The sequence below is a fragment of the Neovison vison genome, chromosome X, assembly GCF_020171115.1.
Source record: "Neovison vison isolate M4711 chromosome X, ASM_NN_V1, whole genome shotgun sequence".
In the NCBI taxonomy this organism is placed as follows: domain Eukaryota; kingdom Metazoa; phylum Chordata; class Mammalia; order Carnivora; family Mustelidae; genus Neogale; species Neogale vison.
Window position 1 is genome coordinate 124,653,770 of NC_058105.1, and position 27,649 is coordinate 124,681,418.

The 27,649-nt window shown below is 44.4% G+C and overlaps 1 protein-coding gene across 6 annotated transcripts in view; it reads left to right on the forward strand.

The window, feature by feature from the left end:
• MID1 (midline 1) overlaps nucleotides 1–27,649 on the forward strand; it is a 341,028-nt gene that overhangs the window by 269,971 nt on the left and 43,408 nt on the right. For all 6 annotated transcript variants that reach the window (XM_044236012.1, XM_044236011.1, XM_044236015.1 and 3 more), the window contains exon 3: nucleotides 4,511–4,606. In XM_044236012.1, coding sequence (XP_044091947.1) covers nucleotides 4,511–4,606 — 96 coding nt within the window. The remainder of the gene's footprint in view (nucleotides 1–4,510; nucleotides 4,607–27,649) is intronic.

Sequence of the window (27,649 nt, forward strand, 5' to 3'; positions counted from 1 at the left end):
CGCTCGCTCGCTCTCAAATAAACAAAATCTTAAAGAAAAAAAAGAGAGGGGAGGTGGAGGAAGAGAAAACAAGCTCTTGCATTTGCAAATGTCTTTTAAGACCAATGAACTCTTTAGTTAATTTGGCTATTCCTCATGAGAAGGAAAACGCACGAATAGCGGACTAGGATTATTTTCCTAATGAGGTTTCAGTCGAGTTCTCCCAGAAGAAGACCCTGGCCCAGGACCCATGTTGGAAGGCGACCCAGGAAGCAGCTGTAAGGGAGAGGGGAAGCGGGACCCAGAAGGGAAGGAAGCAGAAAGAGGGCTGGATGGGAGCCGCTCGTCCCCACCGGCACCCGGCCCCGCTCAGTGGGGCTCCCTGAAGGGCTCTGTGGGTTGTGACTCAGACGGTTCCCACCTGGCCTGTGAAGGAAGCCAGGCTTTTCATCTACCTACTGCCAGTAGTTGCTGACTGAAGGCTGCTCCTAGGGGCATCAGCCTCCCCACTCCCCTCAGCCCCCCAGGGCGCCCTGCCCGGGCCCGATAAAACCCTGGTGCCCAAAAGAACAGGTGTTGGCAGCCCAAAGCCACCAGCAAGGCCGAGAGCGTCCGAGGCCTGGGGTTGGGCCCCTCTAGTGCGGGGCCCTGACACCAAACGAATGTTTTCTCCCATAACTCATGATTTCAACAAACGTTTGTCTAGTTCCTGGTGTATGTGTTCATTTCCTCGCCTGAGTTTAACAACAGCGCCGGTGGGGAGCTCCGTCCACACGCGCACCCCCCGGGTGGGGCACCTGGGCCCGGGTGGCGTCCGTCCGGGAGAACTGAGCTGGGATGGTGGCCCCAGTCTCCTCACCCCCTGCTTGTGTGGTCGCTCAGGCCAACTCCTTGGATCTCTCCAGAGCTCAGCTCCGTAAGGAGATGTAAATGTATTAACGTTTTCGAGGCGAGAACAGGAAACTCAGACTATTTGGGGGGTACCCCATAGAATTCCGTAGATAGCCGTAGGGAAGTAGATACTTCTCTACACTTAGTCCCAAGACTCTTACGCCAAAAAATATTATCTCTCTTTTGCACAAAGCACAGTCAAAATTGGGAGGTTATAGGACCTGCTGACCGCCACACAGGATGTGAGCGATCCAGTTAAATTCTCAAAAACACCACAGAAGTCCCCGTAGTAGAAGCTTATGGATGCACGGTTCACTGAGGACTGGATTTTGTTACCTCCCCATTACCCGGGCTCTCTTCAGAAGTGTTGTCAGTCCCTTTGGTACTTCTTGGAAACAAGTCTCTCTCCCAGCTTCATTTCCCTTTATTATGCTTGTAAGTGACTCGGTAATTCTTTGTGGACTTCAGTAACACTTGTACTATTTAAATTTGAATAACCCCAAAGGATCCAGATAGGTCAATGTGTTTAAACCACAGGCTTTAGTCTACATATTAGCTGATTAAAAACAGATTTTTATACATGATGTATACTTAATAAAAGGCGGGGAAGCAAGCAGATGTTTGTAAAATCTAAATGTGTTAGATTCTATTTATTTGGCTCTCTTTTGCTGACTAGCTTTAGAAAAATCATACCTGTGATCACCGAAGAGTAAACAGTTAGATGATGTATTTCCCTAGAAATTTCCTGCTCAGAAGGGTCAGCCAGGAAGGCAAGGAAAAAGATTCCTTGAGATTATCATAGCAAAAGAAGTTGACAAATATGCCATAAAGGAGTCACGTCTAGATCAAGGACACTGAGTAATGGAACGCCTCAGAATTAGTCTCTAGTCTCTGGCCATAAAGTGATTAGTAGCTGTGATTCATTTCATCCAAACAGAAAAAACTTTTGGCTGTTGTCTGCGTTTGTTGTGGTGGTCTGCGTTGTTGTTAAGAGCTTCGAAAGCAAGGTTTTCTTCGATGCAAACCATGAGATCATGAACTTGAACTTTAATCACTCTGCCTGGTTCCTCCTCTGTCTTTCTGTTAAGGTGTCCCATCCTTTCAGTGGGAAATAGTTATTTTTCTCCTTTAAATTATTTGTATTTGAGACGCTTTGCATGTTTCAAAGCCAAAATTGAAGCATTCCTGTTGGTCTTCCAGTCCTGATGAAATAAGTACCAAACCTCCATCTGAATTCTGAGCACATGAGAACTACAGATAAGATATTTTCAAATGGATTTTGAATAGTAATAATAAAGTTTCAACATAAGTGGAAAGTCTCCAAGGACCAGAAATGAAAGGAGATGCAGAATGGTGGGGGAAGGCCGAAGCTGGGCTACTCAGGAGAAGTGGAGATGGTTCGGGGCGGTGGGAACCGGATGGGGGGAACGTGGTGGAGAGTGTCCCGCGTGGGGCAGAAGCCTTAGACTGTCCCACATACCCGGAGGCCAGAACTCCCCATGGAAATACTGGGCTCGAAGGGTACCTCCCACCTTGTCTGGAATTGGAGCCAGACAGAACTCTCAGGAACAGAATGCCTCAGGGAGGCCCTGAGTCAAACCAGGATCAGTGCCTCTAACACACGGGTGTCCTGTGGGAGTGCCCTCCCTGGGGAACCGAGCTCACGCCCTAACATCAGAGTGGGCAGCTCATTTGGCTTGCTGTGCCAATCCCCGGATCCCAGCCCAGGGAACAAAGTTTGCATCAGATGAGCTGTCGGACAAAGATTGTAAGATACGAGATAAAATCAGACTCTTGGGAAACGTTACGCAAACACAGGAAAGTAGGGAATTGCCTTTTTTTCAAGTAAGCTTAAGAATAAATAAGTGTGTTTAGTTTTCTTGAAATTATGAAGGAGGGGACTACCTGTCCTGGGAACAAGAAGAGAAGGTAGTTCAAGAAGAGGGAGGTGTGATAAAGAATCCACTGGAAACGAAAAATGTGGTCACTGAAATGAAAAAATTAGGCAGTAGGGTAAACACCAGATTAATAAGCAGAACTTGTTTAAGAATGACCAGAGAGATTTCTGTTTCTGACGTATGCATTTTAGGCATTAAGTAAAAGTGACTCTTCCTGAGTGTACCTTTCGAAATCTAAAGTTTTGTAAAGTAGAAAGAATAAATGCTTTCAGAAATTAATTTCATGGCATGGTGAACTGTTATCACCTTGATGAAATTATTGATTTTCAAAATACTCTCTTCAAATCCTCTTTCACTGATGGCATTGTAAATCCTCAATCTGTTTTCTTTTCCATGAAATTTCCTTCTGTTCTGTCTTTTCACTGTATTTGTGGAATTGTCTAACTAGTAAAACACACAGTCGCCCTAATCCTTTGCCGTGATCTTGGCTCATGACATCGTTCTATCCCCTGCCCGTGACCACCTCTACCTCCATCCCATCTTCCCAAGAAATTCCCATTGTTGTTCACCAAAAACTCCATGGCCCATCCTTCCAGCCTCAGTGGAAGGGACGTGTCCTCTGGAAAACCTAACTTGTTCACAGCACTTCCACACCCCCTGCCCCACTATCTCCTGGTGGACAGGGAGTAGGAGTTTCTGTTTGTGTTTCCCCAGTATCTCTCAGAGTCTGGCATTAGTAGAAGCTAAATAAATACTTGTATGAATGGACAAGTGAATGAGTGGCATCAATGAAGAGCATGCAGAACAAGAAGCGGGTTATTATGGTCGAAAACTAGATTTAATGGTCATTACGGGGAACTTTAAATTTGATGTTCTAAGGAAATAGGAAGTAATTCTAGATTTGTAAGTGGGACGGTGATATGAAAAATGTGGCATTCAAGAAAATTTAATCTGGCATTGATGGATAGATAAAGAATAGAAGCATGTACGATAAAATGTACTACGAGTGAGTAAATGTGTATGATGAGGACTTCTTGTATCTTATAAATGCCTATAAATAGTCGTAATGTCAGCAATAGCCGGATAATTCAAACCTTCCTCTGAGGGACTGACCTCAGCCTGCCCGTAAGATGGTAAATCCTAAAAATCCAATAATAGTTGATTTGCAGTGGGAATATATTCCTTATATTATTGCCACTTCTGAGTCAGGTAAAGAACTAGAAATCCAATTACCTCTTTTCTCCCTAGTTCATGACCTATAGCTAATTATTCCGGTAAATGTGCCCAGGTTCGTACAAGAAGGAGGGAAAAAAGAATGAAATTTGAATCTTTTTTAAAGGTTCTTTTAAATGCAGCTACTCAAAGTCGAGTTTAAATCTATAAATGCAGGGCGCCTGGGTGGCTCAGTCGGTTAAGTGTCTGCCTTTGGCTCGGGTCGTGATCCCAGGGTCCTGGGATGGAGCCCCATGTTGGGCTCCCTGCTCCGCAGTGGGTCTGTTTCTCCCTCTTCTGCCCTTCTGCCTGCTTGTGTGCGTGCGTTTTCTCTCAAATAAATAAATAAAATCTTAAAAAAATAGATCTGTAAATGCTTAAAGCTGTATAGATTTCATTGAGGTTTCTGAAAAAAGGATCACATTTTCCTGACTATGAGTAATTTGGTTATTAAAGGTTTATAATACTTCAGGATATGGCACAATATTTTCAGGATGCAGAATAATATTTTTCTTCTCTTTTTTGAACAGCAAAACTTAGAGAGTAACCTCACCAGCCTTATCAAGAGGAACACGGAACTAGAGACCCTTTTGGCTAAACTCATCCAAACCTGTCAGCATGTGGAGGTGAGTGTCTCTTTGTGCTGTGTTTCACAATTATACCCTCCTTGCCTTTACATTTTTAAGGTGGGAATCTTTTAAACATTAGATCTTTTGCAGAAGCCAGATATAAAAGATGGGCAGAATTGGAAAGAACTAGGGTCTCAGAGACTCGCTCCCCATGCACTGCTTTGTCCTACCTCCACTGTCTCCATGACAGCTCTATCTGCTGCGGTGGCTTTACTTAGCATTCCTTTTTTTAAAAAAATTTTTAGTGTGTTATGTTAGTCTCCATACTGTACATGATGAGTTTTTGATGTCATGTTCCATGATTCATTGTTTGCATATAACATCCAGTGCTCCATGCAGTCCGTGTCCTCCTTAATACCCATCACCGGGTTAACCCATCCCCCCACCCCTTCCCCTCTGAAACCCTCAGTCTGATTCTCAGAGTCCATATTCTCTCATGGTTCATCTCCCCCTCTGATCTCCCCTACTACATTTTTCCCTTCCTTCTCCTAATGTCCTCCATGCTGTTCCTTATGTTCCACAAATAAGTGAAACCATAGGATAATTGACTTTCTCTGCTTGATGTATTTCACTCAGCATAATCTCCTCCAGTCCCGTCCATGTTGATACAAAAGTTGGGGATTCATCCTTTCTGATGGAGGCATAGTACTCCAAAGTGTATATGGACCACATCTTCCTGATCCATTCGTCTGTTGAAGGGCATCTTGGCTCCTTCCACAGTTTGGATATTGTGGACACTGCTGCTATGAACACTGGGGTGCATACGGCCCTTTTTTTCACTCCATCTGTATCTTTGGGGTAAATACCCAGTAGTGCAATTGCAGGGTCATAGGGTAGCTCTATTTTTAACTCTTTGAGGAACCTCAAAGAGTTTTCCAGAGTGGCTGCACCAACTTGCATTCCCACCGACAGTGTAGGAAGGTTCCCCTTTCTCCCCATCCTCTCCAACATTGTTGTTTCTTGCCTTGTCGATTTTGGCCATTCTGACGTGTATAAGGTGGTATCTCAATGTGGTTTTGATTGGCTAATGATGAAGACCACTTTATCTTGTGTCTGTTAGCCATTTGTCTGTCTTCTTTGGAGAAGTGTCTGTTCATGTCTTTTGCCTATTTTTTGACTTGAGTATTTGTTTTTTGAGTGTCAGCATTCCTAATGTTATAGATTTTAATTGCCTTGACAGAGGGCATCCAGAAAAGCACTGTGTAAAAGGGGTCGTATCAGTTTCGCTGAGGCTGCTGTAACAAATCCCCACGAACTCGGACGGCATGAGATTATAGAAATGTGTTCTCTCATAGTTCGGGCAGCCGGAAGTTCGAAATAAAGCCTTGCTCCCTCGAAAGATTCTAGGGGAGGACAAGTCCATGCCTCTTCCCACCTTCTAGGAGTTCCAGGCAATTCTTGGAGTTCTTGGCTTCTCTCTGCAACACTCTCACCTCTGCCTCTGTGGTCCCATGGCCTTCTCCCTGTGTGTTTCTGTGTCTGTGTCCAAATCTTCTCACAGGACACCAGCCATTGGATTGGAGCCATCCTAACCCCGGGGTGAATTCACTTTAGCTCAACTACATATGTAAAGACGCTGTTTCCCAACCAGGTCATATTTGAAGATACCAGGGTTTAGGACTTGAACATAATCTTTCTGGGCAGGCAGGCTTGCGGGGGGAGGCGCACAATTCAACCCACTGCAGATGTACATTCAATATATCTTAGTTGTCAGATACATTTCCATGAAATGGACCACTTGTTGGGATTAAGTCAAGAGTATTCAAGCAGCAGTGACACCAAGGACAAATCACAGAACCCGGATGTTTCTAATCTTCTGCTTAAAATGGATTCATTTTGGTGGGGGGGCGTTAGGTGGCACATTTAGTTGAGCATCTGGCTCTTGATTTCGGCTCAGGCCATGATCTCAGGGTCGTGGGATCGAGCCTTGCATCGGGCTCTGCGCTCAGCTTCTCCCTCTCTCTCTGCTCCTCCCCAACTCGAGCGTTCCCTCTCCCCGGCCCCGACTCAAATAAATAAATAAAATCTTAAAAAAAAAAAAAAAAGAATGAATATGCTTTTGGCAAGGGTCTCTCCAGGGACTATTTTGAGCCTTGTTGATTAAACAACATGGTAAATACCAGTGAACAAGCATAATGTTTTCATTATTGTAGGGCACAGTGAATGTGTTATAGGAATAAATGGGTGAACTAAATGGAATGATCCATGTGCTATATTTTATTTTTATGAAGTGATGGCATTTGATGTTTAGGACAATAAGAAAGAATAATTTCTCTTCAGTAAAAAAAAAAAATTACCTGTGTTTTATGGGGAACTTTTACAAAGGCTTTATGGATTGGGTGATTATTTCATTCAATTTCAGCTAGTTACTTCTTAAAGCATTTAGTGTCTGGTTTCTATTATGGCCTGTGGTGATTTCAGAACAACTGTCTCGCTCCTAATGCAATCTCAGTATGGCTTGAATTTACAAAATGCTATTCATTTTAACATGGAAAATTACTTTCCATAATGTTCAGTTATTTCAAAGTATAGAGAGAAATTTACCAGCAGATTTTATTTTTCTTCCAAAAGATCAGATATTTAGTTGTGATAGAGGCTCTTTAAATAAAGCTATTAGTGAGTTGATTGTACGTGCCATTGAAAGTTATTTACAAGGAGTAAAGAGTATGTATTCTTTTCACTGGGCTTCTGTATAAAGCCTTAGGAATGGAAAGGAATCCTTGTGGGTGAATAAATTTGGTATTTGGGGAACACATTCTGGATAAAAATTAAAATTAATTATGGGTACAAAAATGATAGTGTAAGTACCTATCTTTTACTCTTATATTATGTATTTCTTATTCATAATTATTAATATTCTCAGTGTAATTTTTCAAAATATTGAGCATCCGGTTCTCATGCAATAATCCAGTGAGTCTGTTGAAGATTTATTTAAGGCACTGATGAAGGCGTCAGCAAGGTTGTAAGGCTGGCCTGAAGGAGCAGAGCAGAAGCCAATGCCCACACATGTGGGGTGCGGGGGGCGCTGGGGGCGTGGTGCAGGGAGAAGGGCGCTCGGACCAGGTAGCTAACTTAGATGCAAAACTGGTTCATGACCCAAAGGGCTGGAAAGTCATAACATTTGGGCAAAATGAGTGGTATTGCGTTGGTTCTCTCCAAGTTAATGTTTAACTTTACAGAGACTAAGTCTGGATCAGGAGTGAAGAGAAAGCCGAACCCTATGGCCCGGCATCCTGGAGAGCTACAGGACTCTTCCTTGGGCCGCCTTGGTGGGTTATGTGCTAGTATGATCTAGTGCGATCTTGTACGATCTAGTGCGATCTAGTACAACCCCATAAGGACTCGCAGTCTTCTTTTCGCCTTATTTCCCGGTTTGGGATCATGTAGTTTAACATAAAGTTCCGCTCTTCCTGTTCCCATCCCCGGTGATCTATGAGTGGTGTTCACCACACACACCTTTCTGGGCGAGGACGTACATGTTCGCCTCTGGCCAGTTACTTCGGTTTGTTCAAGTGTGACGCTAGCTCGTTCACTCGGCTCACGTGTAGGGGGCATCTGCTGTGTGCGTCACACTCTACTAGGCACCAAGGAGACCAGCCGGCCCGCGGGGAGCTTATGGTCCTGCTCAAGACCCAAGAAGAACAGCAATACAGAATAGAAAACTACCGGCTGTAGCGAGGTGTGGACCTGGTACTTGGAATTCCAAGAAGCAAGACATTTCTTCTAGCAGTGGGGGGGTGGGAGGGGGGAGGACGACAGAGCAAGCAGTTCGTTCTGTGGAAACAGGTGTGTGCAGGGCATCGGCAGGAACCAGCTTTTGAGAGATGGAGAGCGGGGTGGGCTTTAATAATCCCATCGTTCTCTGAACTTGTATTTGGTCCTGAAGGCTTAGTGAGGGTTCACGGAGTACAAAGACCTGGGTAACGTTCCCAGCGACAACCGGCATCCCCAGTTCTTTTCAGTAAAGGATATCTTGGGCTAACGGAAAACGAACACGGATCGCTTAGTGCAGAAGGCACTGAGCGCGCATCCTGGGGGCAATCCCCACGGCCCACTCGTAAACTGCAAAAAGCGAGTGGAATGTGTTGGGCCCTTTTAAATCAGCGCAGAGCGGACAAGAATTTCCTGGTTCACATCCGAGGTTCCGGGCTGTATTTCTTCCTTTTCCTCTTCCTGAAGGTGTCCTTGTGTTCGGGGCTGAGCCTGCCGAGGGAAAATGACCCCCCTGACAGGGGACTCGCGATTGTTGTAAATGAAATCAATGAGTTCCCACCAAATCCTGAGGAAATGCCACATCCTTCTAAGTCCACACCTCCTTCCTGGGATTCACTTCTGCTTTTCTTGAGAATGAAAAGAGTCTGAAGGTCTCCCCCATCCCCATTGTTTTCGTAACTTGTTTTTACAGTGAGGGTTAGCAAATGAAATGGCTTTTTGAGGGTAAGTACCAAATCCTTTTAAAACTAGTGAACGTCCTGCAGGCTCTTCGGGACTCAGGAGGGGGAGGCCCTGAAAGGTATCAGGTAGACTCCCAAGAAGCATGCAGGGAATGTGGTGGCTTCTAAAAACCGGTGGGTTTTTGGCCACTGGGCTTTGTTCTCGTTAGGAGAATTGGACAGAGGGCCGGGTTTATTAGCTAAGCAAATGCGGATAGGTGTCAAGTTCTCGACACATTCCCAGAATCGAGTTCTTTCATGGGGCCTACAACACTGGACACAAACAAGATGTTCATTTGGGGAGTTACAGGTGGGCAGTGACTAAATACACAGAAGGATGGTGAAGAAAGACTGGAGAACGGTGACTAATTAACTGCCAGAGCAGCATGGAGAAAATAAAGCCTCCTTCATCTGACCTCACCATCCTTGCCCAAGCTCATCCTACAAGGGGGTTCTCCAAGCCAGCATCCTGCCTAAATCCTGGCATGAGCCCCTGTGGCTTATCTTGCCTTGTTTGTAATTATTTTTTATTTTATTTTAAAGATTTTACTTATTTATTTGAAAGACAGAAACAGAGTATGAGTGGGGGCAGAGGGGAGGGGCAGAAGGAAAGGGAGAAGCAGCTGAGCAGGGAGCCCGATGTGGGGCTCGATCCCAGGAGCCCGGGATCACGACCTGAGCCAAAGGCAGATGCTTAACTGGCTGAGCCACGCAGGCGCCTTGTAATTACTTTAAAAACAAAAACAAAATTCCTTTTGCCATTGCTTTTTAAACTAAGTTTTTGAATTATCTTTTTCTTTGATTTTAATGAAACTTTGCTCTCTTGCTGACTTTCTCTGAGCTCTTCCGCTGCTAGATGACACAGGCGGTGACAGACTTCTCGGGGTGAACTCAGTGCCACTGAATTAAATTTTTGCCCAGATATCAGGCTCCCTAAATTGAGAGAGAGGAGGGTGATGTGTCACAGTAGCTTGTAAGAAATGGCTAAAAAAAAAATTGATTTGGGAAAATAGGGGTCCGTAAAGACTTTTTCAGTCATTTACCACATCCTAAAAACATTCAGTTATAAGCTTTGAAATAAAGGGGAGAAAGCACTGGGTTAAAAAGAAAGATGAGGGGCGCCTGGGTGGCTCAGTGGGTTAAGCCTCTGCCTTCAGCTCAGGTCATGATCTTAGGGTCCTGGGATCGAGCCCCACATCGGGCTCTCTGCTCAGCGGGGAGCCTGCTTCCCTCTCTCTCTCTGCCTGCCTCTCTGCCTACTTGTGATCTCTGTCTGTCAAATAAATAAAGATAATCTTTAAAAAAAATTAAAAAAAGAAAAAAAGAAAGATGAAGTTTTAAGTTTAAATTATTGTATTATGCAGTTTTATGTGAGAGCATTCCCTGCTTCTGTATGGAAAACCTTGGCACTTGCTTTGTGTGTGGCCATTGGCTAGAGACTAGCTTGTGATCACTGAATGTGCCATTTGTGTCGTGGACAGGTGTCTGATCTTAGATAACATACGTCATGCTGGGGGCCAGCTCGAATGTGCAGTCCTAGTCTCTTGTCACCAGCAGATAAGGGTTGGATTCCCTCCCCACTGGAGCCTTTGTGAGAATGCTCTCAAGGTAGAACGAGATTCGGAGTCTGGCCTCATTAAAGCACATCAGGCAGCCCACGGTCATCCATGGGTCTCTACGTAGACAGCTCTGGAATGATGGTCATGTGATAGTACAAATAGAGTGGCATTCAGAAACTGGATTATGAGTCACTATGGTAAAGGCTGCTCTCCCAAGTTCAAGTCTTAGGATTCCCAAGACAGACAAGAACTCTTGGGCTGCACTGAACTCCATTCTCTCCAGAGTAGATTAGCTACTGCGTGTGTGTAATGGCTACATGTCCAGTTTATTCCTCATAGTTTGCTCAAATTGACAGCTTGTAAAACAAACTTAACTTTTCTCCAAGGAGATTAAATGTAATTGTTTATTAAAGTAGTACCTAGGGGCGTCTGGGGGGCTCATTCGTCTGCCTTCGGCTCAGGTCATGATCCCAGGGTCCTGGGATCAAGCCCCACATCAGGCTCCCTGACCCTCTGCCCTTCCCCCCAGCTTGTTCTCTCCCCCTGCCAAATGAATAAATTTTTAAAAAATCTTTGAAAAAAATAAAGCAGTATGTAACACATACATGAATGTCTTTCCCTAGATGCAATGCTCTTGCCTTTAAAAAAAAAAAATCCAGAAGCATTGGATCCTGTTACCTTCTTAGGTATAGTCATGACACATAGTGAGAAGAGATTGGTAGAAAATGTTCCGGTCTTCTCTTGTTTTGGAGTAAGAGATGAATCTTAGGAATGAATGACTACAAGGCTTGGTCAGTTTGGCATTACTCTCAGAATACCATTTCCAAGTTTCAGCTTTGAAAGTATTTTAAAACCATGATCCAAAGCTCCCCTCATCTGCTATTCTTTCCAGTTTGGATGGGAAGAACCATTGTGTCCTTTTCAGAATCCGCACCCCCCCGCCGACCAGGTGGCTTGGAGTGGAGTGTGAGCACACGTCTGTGCCTCTGAAGATAATTCCTTGGACATATTTGAATTTAGTGATGCAGATTTCCAAGGCTAATACTTAAATGTGAAATAATTGGCCTTAATTGAGGGGCCCGGTGGATGAGCAGTGAGAAAAGAGAGAAGGCATATATCTTCATTGGTTTCTCCCCATAATAATCACGTCTCCCCCCCCCCGCCCCCGACTGTTCCACACACAGCCTCCTTGCCTTAAAGCACTGGGATGCTTGACTGGAGCAGGAGGGATGCTTCTGGCATGATATAAAGAATAATCAGGAAGGGTCATGGCAGATCTAAACAAATGGCCATCGTGGTTGTCACGGGATAGCAGTAAGGTGGACGGATCCAGCTGAGAGAGAGTGAGCGGTGTGAGAGGAGCCGTCCCAGATGAGAAGGTGACTGTCAGGTAGAACATTGAGTCTCATCACGGGCCCGTCATGCCGTTCCGAGATCAGCCTGATTCCAACCACCGATCCATCATTTTGTCACAGAACTAGTCTCTTTTGTTTCTGGGTCTTAGTATTTCGTTTAAATTATTTTTTCAACATATGAATATAAAATTGCTTTTTATGGTAATCAAGCTGAAATTATCTCTGTACATAAGATAATTACAGACTGTGAGAGAAAACGGGAAATGTCATCTTTTACTTTCATTTGATTCACTTCTAGTTTTAATTGCTAAATGTTATAGGGAGAACTAAAGAGCTCTGTTCTCATTTTGAAATTCTCCCGCAAAATAATTGAGTCATGCATAGAAAGGGTTCGTTAACAAGAGCACAATTGTAGCATTGATTATTTTTGTTTGAAACAGAAATATGAAATTTTAAACCCAGCTATTTAAAAAGCCTGAGGCTACCACTGTGTGTGAAAAGCTTTCAGTGAGGAGCAACGCAAATAAAGATTTTTACAACCAAGTGAGGTAACTTCCCAGCCTGGGAATTTATGATAGAGCTTTTACCATGCTTTTAAGAGTATTTTCACTAGATAGAACATCAGGTTTATATGTATGAGGCGATGAAAACCAGGGAAGCTCGGTCGGAGGCCGTGGTAAGCCCAAGGAAGCCTTCCACGTGTTTCCTTCGGCAGGGAAGATGGCACCTTGTTGGTCCTTGCGGGTGTTAGAAGGTGATTGCCGGAGCAGCTGTTACAGGTCCACAGCAGCATGTGGCCTGTGGTGTGGGGGAGGCAAAAGTGGCAGGACTTACGCAGACATATACAAAAAGAAAAATGACCACTTAGTAAGCTCCTACCGTTGCTTTCTGATTTAATGATCCCAGTCCTGTTCTGAGGTCAATGTCATTCAGGTGACCATGGAAATGTGACTTGTAGGCAGACATAATCAATTCCCCATAACAAGGGCCCCGGTGAGTATGCCTCCGTGGGGCCAGCGGGCCTCCAGTCTTTCTGAGATTACTCTTAGATCTTGAACCATGAATCCCTGACCTGGTGACGTCAACTTCTTTGAGATGATCAGTTTGCTTCTGTTAGTAAAGAAAGTTCTTTCTTTTCTCCTCTCCAGGAAGTTGGAGAAGTATGTGGAAAGATGAAGACCTAAACCATATCTGTAGAATCAGTATTTTGTATGACAGTTTGCAACTAAAGCCTGTGTTTGTATTTTAAGGGTTTGTAGCGTTTAAGAGAAATGGCACATTACAAAAATTTGACAGGTTAGCGTTGAGAGTCCAATCTGAAACATGTCATTTATTTTAGACCTGTGATTTTTTTAAGTTAGAAAGTGTAAGATAGTTTGTCGCAAACCACTGTTGGAATGTTCAGGAGAACTTGAGTTTCACTACATTTGTAAGTTTTGTTTATTAGATTTCTAAGAGGTACTTAAGGATGTGAGAAGGTTTACCTTGTTAGGGTTTTAATTTTACCCTGTTAGGCATTTAAAGTGCTTATAAAGTAAGTTGAATATGTTACATTTATAAATGCAATTTAAAATGTTACAGGAATTTGGCAATAAAAATCAAAACAGTGGTTACCCATGGGGGTGAGAATAGACTGGAAGAGAGGCTCCAGGGGGTGGAGATATTTTTTATCTTGATTAAGCTGTTGGTTATGTTGCTTATCAAAATGCGTTGACTTGTCCCTTAAGATTTAAGCATTTTCCTGTAGGTAAATTTACCTCAATTAAAAAAAAATGTGTACAGGAATTCAATCAACTAATTTATATATGGCACTGATTGTTCAATGGAGTTATGTCTGCTCAGGTTGAACTAGTTAAACATTGATTCAGGACCCCCCTGAGAGTGATTATTCTTGGTTTTATAAGAATTTCTTGGATTTATGAATAGAATAATGAGATTCATAACTTGAATCTAAAAGCTTAAGGAAAACTGCACAGTGATTTGTTGATAGAGCTACAGTGCTTGGGCAAATATCCTCATGGTCTTTAAGGGCACGTCTAATTCCCTCTCCTAGTCGGTTAGACTCCCCAGGAGTAAGATAGTATCTTTGTCTTCCTAGTACCTCTGGCAGTTAGCACAAGGCACATGGCTATTGATGACAAAACAGGAGCCTCCCAGCGAAACCAGCTGCCTCCTTCTGTCCTCCTCCCTCTGTCACTTCGCAGTGCATTTGCGTAGATCAGAGCATCAGGTAAATTCTCATCCTGAAGGGCAGGGAAAGGAGCCTTCTTGAGAAGACCATATGCAGGACAGGGTTGGTGTGATGCCAGGTCTCAGAGGCCGTAATTCCCAGAGGCAGTAGCAGGATGGGTGATACACACTGGGAGCTCTTCCCAGCACAAGGGCTTTGTCACCGGAAGCAGGCTAAGGGAATGGGGTTGGTGGAGGGAAGTCAAGAATGCCAGAACTCTCCATTGGGTCATTGCTGAGCCCCTAAATTTAGGAGGTCACAGTGGGTCTTCCCCATCCCCTTATAAATCGGTCTCTTGCCTCTTGGTTTTCTGGGATAGCCTTTCTATCCATTCTGGTTTGTAAAAGACAAAATAACCCCAGATAGCCACTTTGAATCAAGTTGGGGGAAATATTTGTGAACGCTTTCACACATGGAAGATGGCTAGTCAGCCCAGGTTTGAAGATGATTTATGGGGTGACATTTTCAATATCAGACTCTCTCTCTCTCTCTCTCTCCCCCCCACCCGTATCGGACTATCTTGATCTCCAGTGCGCATGCGCACACACGCGCGCCTTGTCATACCTCAAAATCGGCAGCTGACAGACTTCTGAATTCTATGGCCTTTCCTTTTCTCTTCCAGACCAGGTTAGATTCACTTTCCCCTGTCCTTTCGGCAAAGCCGTCTTGGACAGTGATGGTGCTCTGCAGTTTCCCTCTCCTCTCCCTTCCACCATCCTTGTCACTTTCGCCAGCACCACCACTACCACGTGGCATTGCAGAAGAAGACCTTAGGAGAGCAAGGAAGCATGGACAGCTTCATTCTTCTCTTCTTCTTCTTCTTTTTTTTTTTTTTTAAAGAAAGAGTGAGAGGGCACATGGCAGAGGAGGGGGAGAGAGAGAATCTTAAGCAGGTTTCACACCCAGCATGGAGCCCAACGTGGGGCTCGATCTCATGACCCTGAGATCATGACCTGCACCAAAATCCAAGAGTCAGACTCTTCACCGACAGAGCCATCCAGGCGCCCCAAGCATGGATAGCTCCACAGAGAGATGGTGCAGACCGATGAGGACAAGAATACAAAGGAAATCAATTAGGAGAAGGTCAGGGAAAGATTCCTCCTCCCAAAGTTAAGTCTCCAAATTCACCTTTTGCCAGCTCTCCGCGGTGGACCTCAATGTGGCTTTTCATGAGGGGCAGTAAGTTATCGCTGGCTTTGGTGTTTCTCTGTCCAGTCCCAGATAATTAATTCAAGATACATGCTCTTTGCACCCTACATGTTGTTGAAATCTACATCCTTTCTCCCCTACAGACATGCTCTGTTTTTCTTCTGCTCTGGTGCCTTTCTCATCTTCCTCACCCCGGGTTTCCCAGCTTCCGTCTTGCTCACTCTGATCTTCAAAGGCCAGTCTCACTTCCATATTCTGAATCAAACCTTCCCCTGCTACTCACGCACACCAGTTGCCCCATTTCTGAAACCCTCTGGAATCATACCATCCAACTGAAATATGATGGGAGCCATGTGTATAGTTTGAGATCTCCAAGTAACCACATTTTTTTAAGTAGAGACAAAGAGGTAAAATTAATTTTACTGGTACATTTTACTTGACCTGATAGATTTAAAAAATTATTATTTCAACATGTCATCAACACACAAAGGATTCGTATACGTGTTTCATATTCACGACACACCTCAGTTCAGACTGTTTCAAGTGCCCCCAAACCACAGGGGGCTGGTAGCTGCTATGTTGGACCACAGAGCTCTAGAACTTTCTAAGTCCATGGTTTAGCAGTTAAGTGTGTATGCAGTCGGCGTGTTTGCTGGTTGTTCTCTAATGAAGTCACTGTCTTTGGAGGGCAGAGTTTGTCCCGGTCCTAGTGTGGCACTTTTTTGCATACTGTGGGCACTCGGCAAGTCTGTGGATTCTTCCATGTTACCCGCGTGCACCGCTAACACTCGTCCAGAGATGGGCGTGTCCTCATCCCCTCTCATGTACATTGCCCAGCTACTGGGGCCGTCGCAGAGATCTCTGGAAAACAGCAGCTCTGGCCGCCCCATGCTTGAAGTGGAGAGGGAAGTAAAACTTGCAGCACAGCGGGGACTGCATGGAAAATGCGGATCGCTGGCGCAGTCACGGCAGCGCTGCATCGAGACTCGCGTGCGGTTCCTCGTGCTCTGCATCGAGCTCGCAAGGGGAGTGCTGGCGTGTTTAGTTTGGTGCAAAATGTTTCTTCCTTTAGCGCGGTATCGGAGAAGTACACCGCCAAAGAGAGGCTTTCCCAAAGGAGGGTGGTTGCTTTCGTATCTGTGACATAGCCTCGAGCTCAGCTCCACGGAAAGGTGGGGCGCCCGGGCCAACGCTGGCAGCAGCCGCCAGCGCCAAGAGGACACATGCGAGGCCAACTGAAGTCAGGCTCTGGCCATTTAAACAAAGGATTGCTTTAATTTTTGCCGAATACACTATTTTTCCTTCTGCTTTTTATGAAATGGCCTTAAAGAATTCCTCTTGTTTGTGGTCTCGAAAAAATTAGAACTATGCCCATGAGGCCCGCCTTGAAGGGTTCTAGTAAACAATAAGAAGGCTTTGTTCTTGGTAATAAAATTAAAGCACGCAGTGTTTCCATTACCTGGCAGGATGCCGCCTCCCCACCAGCCCCTGATCCTGAGAAATGTAAACAGAGCATTTTGTTTCCCAGTTAGGAGGTGAGAAGGCGACATCTGTCAGGTTTGTGTATAGAAATATAGTTGACCTTTCAGATAATGGAGAGAGAGAGGCCCTTCTTTGCATAATCCCCGACTTAAGTATTTTAAGATTTGATTTTACTCTAGAAGACTACCTACTGAGGCTTAAAACTGGAAAGCCAACGTTTTAGAAAGACAGTAAGTAGTAATTAACCAATGAGTTGGAATGATGGAGAAATCTAGGGGTCTCTAGATAAAAGAAATATATCTGTTGTTTTTTTTTTTTTCTTCAGTCCGACTCACTAGATTTCATGGGTTTTCTGTGCGGGGTAACTTTGCCTGCCGCTTCTCAGACGTAGACCTATTTATGGTCAGTTGTAAATGAACCTTTGTGGGTTGATTGTGGCCCTAAGCAAAAAAACGGCCAAGGTCAGGATAGAAAGCACTGTCAGATACAGACTCTGTTCAGCCCTGCAGTTAGTCCAAAGTCATTGGGGCTATAGAGTCAGCTGGACGAGTGTGACACAGGTGCCCCCTGACATCCTCTAGAGCTCTTCTTAAGAAATGTCCCGATCATAATCCCCTCTAACGTAGGTGCTTCTGTCTGAAATGGTCAGCGCCATGGCCCTTAGAGCACTCACCGGTCCTGTGTCTCCTGGCCCGAGAGCTTCCTTTCCTCTGGAAGCTGCTAAGATTCCAACTGGTGTCTCCCGCGCCGAGGTTTCCCCACCCGCCTGTTAATTCCAGGGGACAATCGCTGCCCAGCCACCCCCAACAGCTCTCAACCGGCCACTGATGGGAGGTAGGATGGACATACTGCACTTTCTTCCCGTCAGCTGTTCTCCTCTGCAGTTTCGCAAAGTCACCCACTGGGATTAATCTCCAGCTGCCCACCATGGTGGAGACTAGGCACACTCTCCCAGCTTCATACCTTTCCCCTTCTCACCTCCCCCGCCCCTCCCGGTGTTGCCCTGCAGTGACTTGTGCTCCCAGCGCAGGGTCCTGCCCTGCTTCCTGGAGAGGGAACCACAGGCCTCCTCTTAAATGGAACGAGCTGGGGCGCCTGAGTGGCTCAGTGGGTTAAGCCTCAGCTTTCAGCTCAGGTCATGATCTCAGGGTCCTGGGATGGAGCCCCACATCGGGCTCTCTGCTCAGCGGGGAGCCTGCTTCTCCCCCCCCCCACCGCGCCTACTTGTGATCTCTCTGTGAAATAAATAAATAACATCTTTTTTAAAAAAAAATGGAATGAGCGACAGCATGCGCTGCTTTTCCCCCCATGCCCCCAGCTCACACGTTCAGTTTCCCTAAACTCTCCTGTGTTTTGTGTTCTTTGGATAAATGTGAATATTAAACACTGAGCAGCAAAGATATTTAAAAATCAGTCTACCAGCTTTTGCTGGCATTCTAGACAGCCAGGCAAGGGATTACTGATGTTACCTGTGGATGCGTCAGGAAGACAGATCGGCACTTAGCATTTTCCAGTTGCGCTTGGAAGCGGAGGGCTTACCGGTGACCCAGAGGACTGTATTTCACTCACTGTAGGGCACATTGAAGAGCAGGGATTCCTATCCTCCTCTTCCAGAACTTCGCAGGGGAGCGGATGGCATCTATCTTTGAGTACCTCAAGCCTGAATAGAAGTTCAACTTTGTATTTTTCCAGTACACCGCTATTCGGGAATCATGGCATAACAACTGAAAAGAACGCCACTTAATGAGAAATGACATGGAGGATGAGTAATGTAAGGTCATGGGATAGAAGCTTCCTCTTTCCATTAGAAATGACTTCCCTTCCCTGAGGTGGATCACCTCTGTCCTCCCCAGCAACTCAATTAACCATCCCCTTCTATACATTCTTTTTTAGCTTCTGACCACAGTATGACTTTTGCCAAATACGTTCATTGAAAATTACTTAATAGAAAGTAGCACTTTTCAGAAACTTTACAAAAAAGACTTGATAGATACAAGCGTCCATGGCAGGTTAATAGATTTTTTTTTTATCATTCTGTGTACCCAGCCTGAACGGAAGGGTGTGAAGCATTTGTTTTATGAAGTGTGTCATTAATAAGAGAAAGGAAGGGAGCAGTTTACTGTTTTTGAATGAATTATTAGCAACACCTTCCATTCTGCTGCTGCTTTTTGGAACTGCTTCGAACAGTTACCATTTAACACAAAAAGAAAAGTCTGGCGCGTTAATGCCAAGAATGTGAGTTTGAAGTCAGTCGAGTGGGCTCTGAGGAAGACCGCACGAAGAGCTGCGTTATTCTAACTGTGACAGAAGCCAGCAGGACGTCGGGGCGGGGGGAGAGAGGAAAAACCATACTGCAAGTATATTTTCATTTTCGAATTGAAATCCCGTGAATCCTCAGTAATTGCAATTAGTCGTACCCAGATGAGAGAAAATGGGTGTTTATCAAGCACCTACTATGCACCACAGAGAGTCTACAGATATTTTCATCGAAAGTATGCAAATGAGGAGACATTCTTACACAGATTTGGCATTTTTCATACCCGCAGCTCTCTGATCACAATGTCTATGATCTTTTCCTCTGTGCTAGACGTTGGCAAACTATGACCCTTGGGCCAAATCTGACTTGTCACCTGTTTTCCTAAATCAAGTTTTATTGGAACACAACCACACCCATTTAATTCCTTCTTGTCAGAGGCGGCTCTCCTACCACAACAGCCGTGCTGAGTAGCTACAACAGAGACCATGTGGTCCACAGAGCTGAAATGGTCACTGTCTAGCCCTTTACAGCAAAGTCTCCCAACTCCTGCTTTACATCTGGGAAGATTCGTCTCTGTCCCGCCCTCCCAATCCCGCTGAATCAGGGAGGAGCCTTTAGAGAATGCCTTTGGGATCTGAAAATAACTCCCAAAATTCTGGAGTTAGTTCTCATGTTATGGCTTCCCAAGCCATTGTTTTGGTGACAGATGTAGATGGAAAAAAATTTCAATTCATGCTATTAAGTCCTGCAGGTAATCAGCCCGGGCTGACCGGTCCTAGAACTTGTAGCTTTGACTCTGTGTGGACATTCCAGATAAAAAGACTTTCTGAACAATAGTAATAGTTATCACTTATTGAGTTATTACTGTGTGTCAGATATTTTGCAGTGGTTTCTCGTGTACAAATTCATTTAGCTTTCACCCCAAGCTACCCCAGGGTTTCCCTGGTGTGGCGGGGGCTGTTCCGAGCATTGCTGGATGTTTGTTGGGTGGCATGTCTGGCCTCCACCCACTTGTGCATCTCTGACCCACATCCTGCTTCTAACAACGGAGAATGTCTCCAGCACATTGCCAGAGCCCCTTGGGAGAGCACCTGGTCTACCGAGTAAGAGGAACTTGAGAGGTGGAGAGTTTCAGCAAATACCCACCAGCACATGGCTAGGAGATGAGGAGGACCTGGCCTTCAGCCCCTGGAGGACTTCCTCAGGACCTTGAGTTCTGAACTACCGCCTCCTTTAGCCCTTGTTCACTCCAAATCATTTCACCTTATCTGACGATTTCGCTTTACCGAAAAATTAATGACGACATCAGCAGTGTCTTCGGTGGGCATGTTGTGTGTGCTTCTCTTGGGGAGACATTCCTTTGTGTGAAGCTTCAGAGTTTTAGGCGTTAGCAGTGGTGCTCTTGCTGGCCGGTTTTATTGTGTCGTCACAGTTGTGTTTCATTTATGAGAAGACTTTTTTATTGCCAGCTTACCACAGTGGGCTGCCATTTTGAATGGCGTCGCACTTCCTTATCCAACATTTAAGCTTCATAATCTTAGAAACCTCAAGAAAAGAGGATTTATCGTGAGGTTTCTGGGAGCTATTTTCCGATCCCATAACAAAAATAAAGCAGAATTCCGTATGGAGAGTTCCTCAGCATGCAGACCTGGCCTCCTCTGGGCCAAAGCGTTTTCTCCCTTGTCACTCTGTGGCCAAGGTGGGATTCTGAGAAACGTCTGTCCATACTGTCACTACTTCCCCTTCTCACCAAAAGCACTTTATGAAAGGATTCCATTTTTTATTTTTCTGAAAAATAAATGACTCTTTGGCTTTCAAAAGTTTCAGTTGAAAGCGTTCAACTTTAGGGGCACCTGGGTGGCTCAGTGGGTTAAAGCCTCTGCCTTCCGCTCAGGTCATGATCCCGGGGTCCTGGGATCGAGCCCCGCATCGGGCTCTCTGCTCAGCAGGGAGCCTGCTTCCTCCTGTCTCTGCCTGCCTCTCTGCCTACTTGTGATCTCTGTCTGTCAAATAAATAAAATAAAATCTTAAAAAAAGTGTTCAACTTTAAACGAACATATAAAATATTGTCTTGTACTCCCGTTTCTCCCCCAGAGACAGGGACCCTGGGAGCTTGGCCACTCTTCCCTCCGTCATCCACTTGAGCAAGGTCCACAAATATTTGACTTCGGTGTGAGAGAGTTTTAGGGTGAAGATTACATATAAACATATTAGATGAATTACAGTAATACAGTCTGCTCTTACTCAGTTCTCTTTGGCTCAGTTTTATATACAAACTCAAGTGTTAGAGTCTCTTTCATTGTTCCTTCTGGCAGCTCTGTCTAACTTCTGCCCCAGGGTCTGGAATGTTCATCACAGCTGCCTTTGGCAATAAAACCAAAAGCACCCTCAGATCCTCGTATTTCTCTTCACACCTGGACAGCAGCGCATGGCCGGGCACAGAGCCCACCTGCATACAGGCTTTCCCTGTACCCTCTTCTTCCTGGCCAAATTATCAGCTTATCTGTGGCTCTGTTGTGTTTCCGTTGCTCCAGCCCCAGGCAGATGGGAATGAACTCCTCCAGTGTTTTTCTTTTAGAGCGAGTTGGGTTTGTTATAGATGTTATAGCATGTAACAGTATGAAATAATGGTGTTACTCAGACATAATAATAACACTAACCCCTTGAAATCTGGGTGCAGACTCAAAATGACATATTCTTAGTAACAGAAAAAAGCGCTGTTGAGTTTAACCAATAACAACATCAACATAACATAAAATAGAAAAGGGTTTTGGGGCACCTGGGTGGCTCATTCGGTTGGGCGGCTGCCTTCGGCTCAGGTCATGATCCCAGGGCCCTGGGATCGAACCTCACATCGGGCTCCCTGCTCAGTGGGGAGCCTGCTTCTCCTTCTCTCTCTGCCTACTTGTGCTCTCTCTCTGTCAAATAAATAAATAAAATCTTTAAAACAATAGAAAAAAATTTTAACCTTTCTCATGGTCACCTTAATTTGAATCATGGTACAGCTTTGCTTTTGCCATGAGAACCCATTCTAGGCGAATTTGTAAAGTAGACCTTTGTCTCTTAAAGCCCCAATCTCATCCATAGTGATTTTAAGGATAGCAAGGTTTAGAATCTTCGACCAAGGGGGTCGCAGTTTGATGGAACAGTTTCAAGAGCACACTGATGGTGAGCCTGTGTGGTGGGGCAGTCTCCTGGGCTGTGCAGGCCGGGGTGGGGCAGGGGGGTGTAGGGAGGTGTGGGGCAACATTCTCATTCCCAACATTCACATTCTTAACATTCACATTCTCAACGTGTATGGTGGCCTCTGGGATGTGTAATGCCACCACCCCTCCTTCCTCCACACCCTGAAATGAAATTTCCTTTTTCCGACACATCAGCCTCATCCTCTCCAAAGCTTAGTCCGCTGTTCGCATCTGTGTGTGAATAGAAGGTGATCTGCCGAGTCAGTACATCCCTCCCACCAGGGGCACTGAAAGGTTCTGCTCTCAAAATCTCGAGATGGCTAGCCCATTTCAACAAAGCATTTCAAAATAAGAAAATGAGGATTTCTAAAATGCGTATTAGTCCAGTGTCACCCATGTGATGTGGCCATATACTGTTTCCCCATCGATGTCACCTTCTAAGGGTTTCATAAAGTATTTCTAAAGATGTTAAGGTACATGTGGCTGAAATCTAATGGTGTTTATACTCTGCACTGAACATCTCATTTTGCAGTTGAATACAAGTCAAATTAAAAGAGCAAGTTTTTAGAAATACTTAGAAACTGTTTACAGACTGCTAAAGAACATTTTGCAGACACGTAGTCCAATTTTTAGTGTGTATGTAATTAAATCCTTTTAATGTTTATACATATATGACAAGAACAAAATAAGAAATTGTCCGCCTCACCCCACCCCTTCTGTGAAATGCCGTAACACTATTATACCATAAAACTTAACAGGGGGGCTTTTTACTGAGCATGGCTAACCAAGTGCTCTGGAGAAAATAGCTAACCCGTTTATGTTATCATTAACAACACCGGGGAATGAGTACCTAGGAAAGCAGATAAACCTTGCACCCCGGGGCAACTCCCACGGGAGCGCCTCTGACTGTTGGTGTCTGGCGTGATTGCTGAATGAGATCTCAGGGCTAGGAGGTGGAGACAGGCGTGTTGGCCTTCTACGCTCGCATCATTGTTTGACTTTCTCATTTCTCTTTCATCAATAGGCTGTAAAGGATGAGATAGTCATAGTCTGTCCATGAGAAAAGTCGAAACTACCATAGGAGCAGGAGAGAGTGGGGTACCCACTCTCCAAGCCAGGCTGTTCTTCTGTGTCTTACATAATTTCCCTTCTCATTCTACCTTTCCTGCTCCCCAAGTACTTGGGACCATTATGGGCACACTAGATAGTGGGTAAATCCATCGATTCTCGTCATTTGTGGTAGTTAGGGTCTAGAAAGTTGCCAGGAACACTGAATTGACCAATACTGAACCATTGGTCTTTAGGGAAAGAGCCACACATGCTCACGCACGCGCGCGCACACACCACACACACACACACACACACTCCTCACCTAGATTATATAATCTTAAATCTCGAGAGCAAGTCATCCTGGTAGATTCTATTGTCTTTGTTTTGGGAAAGAGAAACGAAGGTTCCAGAGTGCTAAGTGACTTGCCTGAGGCTGACCCACTCACAGGTGCCAGAATTGGGACTCAAAATCCATCCACCTGGCCCCAGAGCCAAAGCTTCCCTGCTGTCCCTGTTGTCGCATCCTTAGATTATAGAAGAGCTGAAGCAGGAAGGCTGAGTGTGTCCTTATTCAACCTCAGCTGGGTGCTAGGAGGGTGACTCATGTGTTTCTCGTGCTCTGAGCATGTCTGAAACGAACACAAAGAGGCCGCAAGTATTGATTTGGGGTTACAGATTAATCCTTAAGTTGGAGTGAGCACATAAATCGCACATACGGAATCTACAAATAATGAAGCTAGACTGCAGAATTTGTGTGTGGGGTTCCCGTTAAAAGCAGAGTTGGGAGTGCCAGCAAATACCTTTTCTATGTCTTTTGGCTGGTTCCTTTTCACCCCTGCAGAGACTTATCAGAGAATTCTTGTACAGCCTGTAAAATGGACCCTACTCTCAGCTGTGATCAGTCACATTACCCTGTTTAATTTCCTCTAGGCACTTGTCATGATCCAAAATTTTTATTTGTTTCTTGACTTGTTCAGCCTGTTCCCCTATGCTTATATGTAAACTCTGTGATAATGGGAACTTTGTCTATCTTGGACGCCCTGCCTGCCCAGCGCTTGGAATGCTGTCTGAGACACCCTGGGAACCCAGTTGCTATTATTCGAATGAATAAATGAATAGACCGATGAATGAATCAGTAGTTGTATGTGGGTCTTTCACAGTGAAGGCCGCAAGTGTTTTATACAAGTAGCCTCGAGCTTACATGACACTGGCTGTGTCGCTTGTAGTCTCAGAGAAGGCATCAGGGCCTAAAAAGTAGAAAGAAGAAAAAAAACCTGCCAGAATTGAGTTTGGGTCTAACTTTAGAAGAATTACTGTAGAGCATTTTGCAAAGAGGCGAAGTTAGTACTAAGGACTAGAAACAGTGATGGGGGGAATGATGTGTTTCAGAATGAGAAGAGAAGTCGTAGCTGCAGACGTAGAGAGGTCGCGTGCAGAGCACATGGGCGAGGCCAGAATAGAGATGAGGTCAAGGTAACTGAGCTTCTTCTCATGAGGGACCGAGGTGACATTCACACATGAGTATGATTGAGATGAGAAAAAAAGCTAGTGATGAGAAGCCTGGAATGGGAAGAGGCCTCATTTGAAGCTCCGTTTTGTCCTGTAACATCAAGGGCACTGAAGAATATGTGCCCTATTTCCAATGCAGTCCAGAGGTGGGGTCCAGTAGTCACCTACCACTGGCCATCATTCCTAATTAGCCCCATCCCACTCTTGTCTTTAAGGTAGGGATGAAGAAGGTGGAAGTAGAGGTCCATGAAAGCAGGTGTGGGGGCTGTTTCTTTCATCCTTAGATTGGCTTTCTACTCAAAGCACTTCCATTGGCCTTAGTAATTCTGAATCAAAAGATGTGAATCTGAAATTGAAAGCTGAAATCATAACCAGGAGCTGCCAGGTTCCAAACCAAACTTGGGAACTAGAAACACCTGAGCACACCGCTAGCAACCAATAAACCGTGCCGTATTTGGATTAATAGCCCTTAGAAGAAGTGAAGTCCAATCAAATCATTAACTTCTTTTAAGTGACATATAAAACAGCAAAACTGTGGAAAATTTCTTTGTAGTGGAAGAATTTTAGAAATATAGGATAGCATTCAACTTATTTTATTGTACCTTTTGGAATATAAGAATGCTAGGGTTACAAATATTTGGAAGCTTCATCAAAGTATAAGAAGAGATTCAACTTTCCTGGTTTCAAAGGAAAGTCAATTCTGTGCTTTTTGAAAGATCTAAGGAAAATACTTGGCTGAAAATGAATAGATCATGTTTCCAAATTTCTGGGAATTTATATTTTGGGGCCGTGGTGGTTGTTGTATCAGCTTTCTCAAAACATATTTGGCTCAACAAAGTAGATTTCGGTCTCCTTTTTTTTGTAAAACAAATCTATCCATCATAAATATCAAATGATCAGAATTGGGATTAAATGGAACCCCATGTGATGATGGCAACTGGACCACTTTTCCCATCATAGAGTAACCCATATCCCAATGATCTTCAGAGTGAAATGGATCCCAAACTAAATTGTAGTCTATGAGCAAAACGACTTCGCAATATGGACACTACCGCCTCAGATCTATGACTTCACAGTGTTACTTGTTTCCTCACATATTATTCCACATATTTACTACAATAATCCCACGTGGCCAAGACAGCAGGTATTACTGACCTCATTTTACAAAATAGGAGAACTTAGAAATGGATGTTTTCCTTGACTTTCCCAATATTGTCCTCCCGCAAGTGCGTAGAGCTAGTACTCCACGCCACATTTCAGGGCACCCGCTCCAGAACTACCAGTGGGGTTGGATCAGGTTTACTCAAAGCCAGAATAGCATTCAGCACAGAATATGTTAGCAACAACATCAAAACCTGAGGACTTCGTGATTCGCTCAGTTGATTTTCGACAAAAATGCTAAGACACTTGAGTTGTCTTCCAGTTGTCTCTTCCATACATGGTGCTTAGACAACGGGCTATCCATTAGTCAAAAGATACAGTTGGACGCTACTTTGCATCATACATAAAACTTAACTCAAAATGGCTTATAAACCTAAAGGTAAGAGATAAAACTTCTAGAGGAACGTGGAGGTGTACATCTCCATGACCTTGGATTAGGTTGCTTAGCTATGACATCAATAGCACAAATGACAATAGAAAAGTAGGTAAATTAAAAACTTTCGTTAATCTTGGGCTCATGAGTCCGAGCCCCACGTGGGGGTGTAGAGATTACTTAAACTTCGAAAAAACACCAAAGGGCATCACCAAGAAAATGAAAAGATTTGGGAGAGATGCCTTATTTCATTCAACAGCCAAAGATCCCTGCCCTTAGGGAGCTTGCATCCCATTAGATTTACCTTGATTGTATGCTTGAGTAGTTTTGCTCTTAGGGCTCGTTCTGGAACATACTTTTTAAGTGTTAGGTGCCACTTTCCAGAAATTTCACTTTCTCCATCGTAATGTGCCCTGGTTTCTATATGATTCCATCCTTTTCACAGCTCAGTTGTAGTCAGTTATTAAATTCAGTTTGAGGTCAAGGGGAAAGAGAATAATTTTCTTGAGAGTAATGGCATTTTGAGTAAATATTTCCATGGGTAGCAAAGTTTATTTGGGAATCCTCAAAGGGAACTAGAAATGACAACAGAAAAGTAATGGTAAGAGAAACTGAGCCCAGTGATGAACTTCCTTGAGATACTAGCCTGAGTTCCATGTTCTGTACTTGTCCATCAAAATGCGTCTCGTAATTTTGTTCATTAAACATTGAGCCAGCAAGTCTGTGTGCTAATCCGACATAGGACCTGATCTTGGGGTTTGCCGCAGATGGCCACTGACCATTATCTTCTCAAAAAGAAGATGTCTTGAGTACTCTCTCTGCTGTGTCTTGCAAGGATCAGGGATAAAACTCAAGGAATCTTGGCCTCTGGACACAGGACATGCTTTCTCTGAACAGCCATCAATGGATTTTTATCCTGAACTTCTGACCCTACTTCAAGTCTATCTCATTCCGAGAGAATGGAATTACTGCAGTTAAATAAAGTATCCCAAATCAAAAGGGCTTCATGACTGGGTTGCGTCTCCTCCCTGAGATATGCTAGAATAGCATCATTGATGCTATTGTCATTCTCTGTAACACTGCAACTTCTGTGCTGTTAAAATCATAAAACTCCTGCAGGCTCTCTCCATTTCCCCACAGCTGTGATTTCTGGGTCTCTGTTTGCGAATAAGCATTTCAGAATTATCATGAGGTGGAGGAAATAGCATGTGCAGAGTATTTCCCAAGCCCTGTTGCCAAGAATGAGCTAATTGTCATCCTCCCTTGCATATAATGAGTCTTAAAAACTTCAAATACA